Source organism: Trifolium pratense, linkage group LG4 (genome assembly GCF_020283565.1).
Source record: "Trifolium pratense cultivar HEN17-A07 linkage group LG4, ARS_RC_1.1, whole genome shotgun sequence".
NCBI classification, from domain to species: Eukaryota; Viridiplantae; Streptophyta; class Magnoliopsida; order Fabales; family Fabaceae; genus Trifolium; species Trifolium pratense.
The window spans coordinates 23,290,388-23,299,761 of NC_060062.1; the positions used below are offsets into that span (position 1 = coordinate 23,290,388).

Here is a 9,374-nt window from a genome sequence, read left to right on the forward strand (position 1 = left end):
CTAGAATGTTGATGAGTCACCACTTCCTTTCACTTTTGGGCTTGGCATGATTTGGACTTCTGGATCATAACATCCCACAGGCACCCTAACGGAGATTTGTCACCTCTAATTAAACGGTGGTAGAAACTTCTTACCGATAAAATGGTAACTTGAAAACAATAAAAAGCAAATTAATTAGGATCATATGGATTAAAACATAGTACTATGTATTACATCAAGACTGAATACTCTGCAATCTGACAGGATAAGGATTATAAAAACAATATATTTACAACTCTATATGTATATATTTACAAAAAAAAAATAAATATTAAACTAATTCATTCATCTTCTATTTGCATTGGCTCTATTGTTTTTCACTTTTATGTCAAACATACTTTCAACAAGTCTTACAAGCCATTGTGGTTTCCCAGTAAACAATACATAATATCCCAAAAGCATCCCAAATACTGCCCCACATGCATATCCTGTTGCAACAGCTTTCCAATTAAGTACTATTGATTCATCTTCATCGTCAGATGCTGAAGGTAGCGGTTGTCCTTCATCGTTATCGCATGATTTCGACAAAGGGAATCCACATAAGTTAGCATTTCCTTCATAAGAATCACTTCCAAATGTACCAAACTGTTTACTTGTAGGTATCATTCCTTCAAACATGTTTTGTGAAATGTTTAAGAAAGATAAGAAATTCAAGTTTGTCAAAGCGACGGGAATCTCACCTGTCAACTGGTTCGTTGAGAGGTCTAACCATTCCAAATTTCTCAAATCACTCAAAGACTGTGGTATGGTACCTGTGATTCCGTTATGCGAAAGGTTAAGGCCTTTCAGAGAATTTAATTCTCCAATGACATTTGGAATTTCTCCTTCCAACATATTTTTCGACAAATCAATAGTAGTGAAAGTTGTCAATATCCTTGTTAGCTCCATATATTGCCCTTTCATTACAACAACCACAGAATCATTGTAGTATTTGTCGTTACCCATGTATTGCAAACCATTTTGGCTATCACTTGCATTCTTCATTCCTTGAAAGTCCTTAATACATGATGTTGGCAAAGATCCGCTAAAATTGTTATTGGAGACATCGAAAATTCTCAACTTGGGAAATGGATTCTTACTATTGAAACATATGATCTCTCCATGAAGTTTATTTGATCTTAAACTGAGTACCTGCAACTCTTGTAGAGTTTCTAGCCAACTAGGAAATGTATCCTCTATGTTATTGCCTCCAAGATCAAAAACTTCGAGTTTTGTGCAGTTGGCCAAAGACCGTGGTAATGGTCCTTCCAATTGGTTTCCATTTAACTTTATAGTCGCAAATGCATTTACCTCAGAAAAGAACATAGGAATGCTTCCATAAAGGTGATTCATTTGCAAATCCAATACAGAAAGAGAAGAAAATGTGCCTAGGCATTGTGGAATCATGCCTGTTAAGTTGTTGTTAGCCAAGTTGAGTATCGTGAGGGAACTTGCATTGCAGAATGTCGAAGAAATGTCTCCTGTGAAGTTGTTATTTGATAGTAAAAGATATTGAATTCCGTAGGGCGGAATTGGAAGCTCTCCTTGCAACTTATTGGAACTGAGATCAATATGTTGAATGTCCTTCCATGAGTGTAAGAGCTTCTCATGAAACCAATTGGGAATTTTCCCATGAATGTTGTTGTTGGAAAGATCTAGTATCTTCAGACTTTGAAGTTGAGCCAAGAATTTAGGAAAACTGCGAAAATTACTAGAAGATAAAAATAATGTTTCAAGGCTGGGTAAGATGTTGTCGGCACTGCTATTGATGTTGATAGAAAGAAAACTGTTGTGTGAAAGATCAAGGAAATACATATTTGGAAACTTCGAAAATCGGTGAAACTCTACAATACCGCTCAAGTTTGTTGATGACAAACTTAAGGTGATAAGATTTTCAAATTCAAATATTGAATTTGGAAAATTTCCTTGAAGCTTGTTGTTAGAGAGACACAAAGATTTCATAGAATTTGAGAACTCACTCAATGTTCCTGTGAGTTGATTTGCATTGAGATACAATTCTTTCAATGAAGGCAAAGTAAAACACCAATGCGGAATTGTTCCGCTTAACATGTTATCATCCAAAGATAGAGTATTCAATTTTGAATGTTGAGAGATGTTAGTGGGAATAATGCCTACTAATTTATTATATGATAAGTCTAAAAAAGAGAGTTCAGTTAAATGAAACAATGATGATGGAACTTGGCCTCCTAGATTGTTATTGGAAAGTGATAAAAAATTTAAATCAGTTAACTTGTCAAACACATCTGGCAAGTGACCAGTAAAGTTATTATATTGAAGATCACAGGAAGCAAGATGCCTGAGGTTAGAAATTAACGATGGGATCTCACCGCTAAATTTGTTGTTTGCGAGGGTCAAATTTGTCAGCTGAGTGAGGTTCCAAAAAGACTGAGGAACCAACCCATGAAATCTGCATGCTTGAAGCGATAACTGGTTGAGATACTTCAAATCACCTATAGAATAAGGAATTTCACCTGAGAAAGAAGTTAAAGATAGATCCAAATACCTTAGAGGAGTACTCCAGTTGGAGTTTGGAAGTTGACCGCTAAGGTCTGGATTAAATGACAAATCAAGTTCTTGAAGATTCGGTAAAGAGAGGACGTAGCTAGGGAAATTTCCTTGCAATCCAGTGTTTGTTAGACTTAAGGATACCAAAGAAGATGACAAATTCATTAGCCATGTGAAAGATCTCTCTCCGATTGAAGACATGTCCACACTATCCAAACGAAGCTCCCTTAAATTTGTTGCATTAAGAATGAGTTTCTTCCATGTGATTGGATCAAATCTCATTCTCCAATAACTAGGATCATCTAACCAATCATTGCTAAAACTAAGTGATACCAATTTCGACAACTGAGAGATTGCAGAGGGAATATCACCATTGATTTCACAGTTTGATAAATTTAGATACATGAGATTCACAAGATCACCAATACCAACAGGCACTGAAGAACCGGAAAAATCATTAAAAGCCAAGTTGAGTTGTTGAAGTTGCTTGAGCTTAAAAATAGTACTATTTGGAGACAATTTACCTTTGAGATGACTGCAACTAAGGTCTAGACCTATCACGCGACCAGACACGATGTTGCACGTGACACCATCCCACTGACAACAATCATCAGTACCATTTTTCCATGATTCTGTCTTAGAAGCGAAAGAAGAACAGCGAGGCCATCTAGTGGATTCTGCTGAAGTTTCAAGAGCAAGTGAATTCTTGAATTGCAATAAGACAGAGCTGTCATGAAGGTTGCATAATGAGTGGGTGTATGAAGGAAAATGATTAAGCAATAAGAACAGGTGGAAGGTAAAATAAGGCAACAGAAACAACCTCATTTAGAAATATGGAAATAGAAATTGTGTGTGTCTTGCTTTAGGAACTTGAAACTGTCTTCTAGATATTATTTTTAAGTTGATGATTTAGGATGTAATAATTCATTGATCTCTACTTATAGGTAAGCTAACTTGAAACTCAAATGGGTTGAAAATATTGTTAGCAAGAGTAGGTAAGGATTGTGAACGCATTTTTTTGATTTTTTTAGGTGGCGGCTTGTGAAGATAATTCTTCTTACTTTTAGCATTTTGACTTTTTAGATGGTTTTTTTAAACTTCTATTAGAAAGTATTTTTCTCATATAAAAAGAAGGAAAATTAGGACTTCTTCAACTGTATGTACATAGTAGTCAACATCAACGACTTTTGCTATACTTATATAATGCTTTGAATTGTATTTTTAAGTGCTCAGCAAAGTGTAATCAACAGAATTATGAATTTTATATAAACTGAAACACAATTATGTGTCATTTTATCATTGTCATTTTGTGTTTATATTAAATATTACCAAAAGATGAACTCAGCCCAAATTGGTACTCGCATCACAGCCATTGTTATTTCATATACTAGTTTTTTTCTTATTGTTTTCTCTATTCTTTAATATTCAATTTTTTTTAGGGTAAATGCCTATTTACCCCCTGTATGAATTTTTTTTCTGTTTACCCCCTGCAATGTAATTTTTTTTTCATTTTGCCCCTAGATGGACAAGTGGGCATCTGACTGTGCATCTTTGCTGACGTAGCATGCATATGTGGAAATGCATTAAATTTATTTTTAAAAATCCACATCATTTAATATTATTTTTTTGTTAAAAAATTAAATTAATTTTTTTGAAAAAAAAATTCTTACAAATAATAATTTTTTAAAAAACAAAATTCTTAAAACTTTATTATTCTTTTTTTAATACATTTTTTAAGATTTTTTTAAAATAATAAAAAATAATTTTAACAAATAAATTTTAAAAATAATAAACTTATTTTTAAAAATTTATTTTCTATTATTTTTACAAATTCATAAAACTTTAGTATTAATTTTTTTTACGGTAAAAAAAAATTATTAAAGAAAACATAATAATAAAGTTTTAAGAGTTTTTTTTATAAAAGAAATTTTTTTTATAGTAAAAAAAAACATAATAATAAAGTTTTAAAATTTTTTTTATAAAAACAATTATTACTCTTTTTTACGGTAAAAAAATATTATTAATAAATTTTTAAGATTTTTTTTAAAAAATAATAATAATTTTTTTCAAAATTTTTTTAATTATTTTTTTTAAAAAATATTAACTGACGTGGATTTTTAAAAATAAATATAAATTTAATGTATTTCCACGTGTGCATGCCACGTCAGCAAAGATGCACAGTCAGATGCCCACTTGTCCATCTAGGGGGCAAAATGAAAAAATCTTGACATTGCAGGGGATAAACAGGAAAAAAAATCCACGCAGGAAGATAAACGAAAAATCTCTAATTTTGCAGGAGGGGTAAATAGACATTTACCCTTTTTTTAATGAAGTGAAGTGGAATCTAATGTTATTGTGTATAAAAACTAGTAAAGTGCAACGAACCAACAAACCACTACATATTAGGAGGGACTAAAGTAGCATGAATCAGACAGCCTATAGTACAACTACAAACTGCTTATTAACAAGAAAAATTAAACTGACCTATAATGACTTACAGAGTACTTAGATATTCTGGTGCATCCTCCCTTTTCCCGGCCACTGTACGATACAAATATATCTTCTCCACTCTCTGCCCACCTTCCATATAACAATCTGCTTGTTCACTTTCATTGAAGATCTCCACATTCAACCTCGGCATCTTCCAAGCCAATGTCTTGCATGCTCCCACGGTCACCTTCCATTACAACATCCAAAGAGATTGCATTGTTTCATACTTCCGTATGTCTGTCAGAAGTGTCGTGTTCCTGAAAGGACAGTTTCTTATCTTGAGCGTGCGAAGCTCTTTGCATCCGTCCAATACATTGAGCATTCCCTTGTCACTCTCACCAGCAAATGCAATAGACAACATTTCAAGATGATCTGCATACATTCTAATGTAAAGGAAGACCTGGTCGGTCAATTGACCTAAGAGTGATAGCCGTCTCAGTCGTTTACATGACTGCACGATTGCTCCGAAACCTGTGGCTGCATTGTAATAGGTTCAAGTTTTGTTGCATTGAGGATACATAGCCTAAACCAGATAATATTCGGGCAGTTCTTGATAGCAGTATTTGTCATCTGGTGGATGAAGAAGTGTAATGTGTGAAGCTTATCGGCTTATGGCATCCCATTGATATCGCTACGAGTCCTTTTTCGGTAAGAGATACTTGATTCGCTAAAGAGAGGACGTAGCTAGGGAAATTTCCTTGCAATCCAGTGTTTGTTAGACTTAAGGATACCAAAGAAGATGACAAATTCATTAGCCGTGTCAAATATATCTCTCCGATTGAAGACATGTCCACACTATCCAAACGAAGCTCCCTTAAATTTGTTGACATTAAGAATGAGTTTCTTCCATGTGATTGGATCAAGTCTCATTCTCCAATAACTAGGATCATCTAACCAATCATTTCTAAAACTAAGTGATACAAATTTCGAAAATTTAGATGCATGAGATTCACAAGATCACTGATACCAACAGGCACTGAAGAACCGGAAAAATCATTAAAAGCCAAGTTGAGTTGTTGAAGTTGCTTGAGCTTAAAAATAGTACTATTTAGAGACAATTTACCTTTGAGATGACTGCAACTAAGGTCTAGACCTATCACGCGACCAGACACGATGTTGCACGTGACACCATCCAACTGACAACAATCATCAGTACCGTTTTTCCATGATTTTGTCTTAGAAGAGAAAGAAGAACAGCGAGGCTATCTAGCAGATTCTGCTGAAGTTTCAAGAGCATGGGAATTCTTGAATTGCAATAAGGCAGAGCTGTCATGAGGGTTGCATAATGAGTGAGTGTATGAAGGAAAATGATTAAGCAATAAGAACAAGTGGAAGGTAAAATAAGGCAACAGAAACAACCTCATTTAGAAATGGAAGCAGAAAAAGATATATAGAAACTGTCCTCTAGTTATTAAGATGAGGATTTAGGATTTAATAATTGATTGATCTCTACTTATAGGTAATACAACTTTTTTTTTTTTGACACAATAGGTAATACAACTTGAAACTCAAATGGTTTGAAATTTTTGTTTACAAGAGTATGTAAGGATTGTGAAGTGTGAATCTTGCCCCAAAAAACTGGCACACCAAAGAGAAGTCATACAAGAAATATATATATATATATATATATATATATATATATATATATATATATATATATATATATATATATATATATATATATATATATATATATATATTTCTCAGATTCAACACATTTGCATGATGTCATTTTGATGTTCTTTGTGACTCTTAGAAAAGAAGTCATCATAATGTGAAACATAGGATGGTTTACTCATGAACTTCTAGTTGGGGAAACCTTTTTTCAACTTCTGGTTGCATTATCATTGAATTTATAATGCATAGAAGGAAGGAAGACTAGGACTTCTTCAATTGTATATACATAGTAGTCAACTTCGACGACTTTTGCTATATATGCTTTGAATTGTATTTTTAATTGAAGTTTATACAAACTGAAACACAATTATGTGTCATTTTATTATTGTCATTTTCACTTACTCCTTGTTATTCTGTTTTATAGTTTGGGCTCCGAGAGGTCGGCTTGGGCTTCAACTTTTGCTTTAGGTGGTTCATAGTTGGGGTTGCGTTGTTTGTCGGCCCTTCGCCTTCTTATATGACGATGGGTTGCTGTTTTTGTTGGTTTGTCGACAGAGATCCGTAAGTTTCGCTTATGGTTTGTCGGATGGTTGTCATTTCACATCTGTTCCATGTTGGGCTTATTTAATCTTTTTTAATGAAGTGAAGTGGAATCTAACGTTATTGTGTATAAAAACTAGTTAAGTGCAACGAACTAACAAACCACTACATATCAGGAAGGACTAAAGTAGGATGAATCAGTCAGCCTATAGCACAAACTGCTTAATAACAAGAAAAATCATTGAAAATAATCCTTACATATTCTGGCCTGTGTACGATACAGATACATTATACATCTTTTTCACTCTCTGCCCATCTTCCGTATAACAATATGTGCTTGTTCACTTTCATTGAAGATCTCCACATTCAACCTCCGCATCTTCTAAGCCAATGTCTTGCATGCTCCTCCCATGGTCACCTTCCATGACGACGTCCAAAGAGATTGCATTGTTTCATACTTCACTATGTCTGTCAGAGGTGTTGTGTTCCCAAAAGGACAGTTTCTTATCTTGAGCTTGCGAAGCTTTTTGCATCCGTCCAATACATTGAGCATTTCCTTGTCACTCTCACCAGCAAATGCAATAGACATTTCAAGATGCTCCACATACTTCCAATGTATAGGAAGACCTGGTCGGTCAACTGACCTGAGAGTGATAGCCGCCTCAGTCGCTTACATAACTGCATGATTTCTCCGAAACCTTCATCCAGTGGCTGCATTGTAACAGGGTCCAGTTTTGTTGCATTGAGAATACATAGCCTAAACAGGATAAAATTTGGGCAGTTCTTGGTCACTGTTATGAGAGCAGCAATTCTCATCAGGTGGTAGAAGTAGTGTAATGTGTGAAGCTTATGGCATCCCCTTGATTTCGCTACGAGTCCTTTTTCGGTAACACCTGCTTGATTGCCAAATGGAGCTGATGGAAAACCCCCCCTCAGTTCTTGCAAATCTTTGCATGTCGTAGACACAACACTAGTCCTTTTTCTCCAATGCAATTCATTATCCTTAAGCACCGTAGTTTATCGCACTTGCTAATAATTCGTATCATCTCTCTACCCTGAATCCCCGCTTCAGAGCTCAAGTTCAAGGATGTTATGTTCCAGGAAATCGGATACATAAGTGCAAGGCTAAAAGGAGGCACATCCAAAAACCCTGACAAACTGGTTATTAACTTGGACTTAAGAATAGAAGTCTTAAGCATTTCATAGGTATCATCTGAATCGAGATAGTGGAAAAATTAGCCAATACCGAAATCCACTAGTTGAGGCGCTCGCATTAGTATCCTTGGAAGTACGTCAAAAGGCACAGAACAACAGTTTAACCTTAGACTCTTGAGGTTAGGAGATCTTCCCAAGTGAGTGTTCAGAGGGACAAGTGATGTACAGCTTTCAGGAAAGAAACTTAGCCACTGTACATGTTGTGATCATCAACTTCATTCCCTAAGTGACCTGCATTTTGCAGCTATCGCGGCAAGGCCATCGGTGGTGAACCCTTCACAACTAACAAGAACTAAAGACTTAAAATTCACGAAAAAAACAATTAGAACATGGCTCTTATCCGAGACCACCATCCTCTTCAATCTAAGCTCGTCGAATCCAACTTTAGTCTCGGTCAGTGCTTCAATACATGGATAAACAAAACCACCCTAATCATGAAGAACTAAACTGAACTCAGCAAAATGAGGTTTTCCCTCTCAGGACTACTAGAGTAACAGTTCCCTAGGAAAACCCTTTGCCTAGAAAATCTCTCTATTCTATACCAAATTTTGCATATCAAAGACTAAGCATTTCTGTCACTATGTGATACCACATAGTCAAAAACATGTTCTGTTACTTTCTCTCGCTCAAAAAGATATACAAATTCTACAACTTTCTTGGAAAACTTTCATACTCTCTAAACAAGGAAACATAAAACAAAGATGGAAAATACCCAGATAAGATAACCCTTTAAGAATCAAATCAGAGTGGACAAAACAAATCTTGACTTAAACTAGAGTGAGATTACATGATTTTCAAATTGATAAACTTACATTTTCCAGCTTTATGATGGCTACCAAAGAGAAGAGAAGGAAACCAAACAGAAAAGGTATGATCTTCAAAACCATAGGGTTGGAAGGGAATCCAGAAGAAGAGTGTGAGCGCGCGGTTATTCTGAATCGTAGGGTTGAGTTAAATTTTGGGTGCAT

General features: G+C 34.9%; 1 protein-coding gene and 1 pseudogene across 1 annotated transcript; both read right to left on the reverse strand.

Moving 5' to 3' along the window:
• Nucleotides 1-225: 225 nt before the first annotated feature.
• LOC123924337 (receptor-like protein 7) lies at nt 226-5,583 on the reverse strand. The gene is made up of 2 exons (XM_045977199.1): nt 5,043-5,583; nt 226-3,271 (listed from the first exon to the last, which is right to left on the reverse strand). Exons 1-2 carry the CDS (start codon nt 5,183-5,185, stop codon nt 325-327), a joined length of 3,090 nt encoding a protein of 1,029 aa, XP_045833155.1. The 5' UTR covers nt 5,186-5,583; the 3' UTR covers nt 226-324.
• Nucleotides 5,584-7,379: 1,796 nt separating this feature from the next.
• On the reverse strand, nt 7,380-9,374 carry LOC123924338 (annotated as a pseudogene).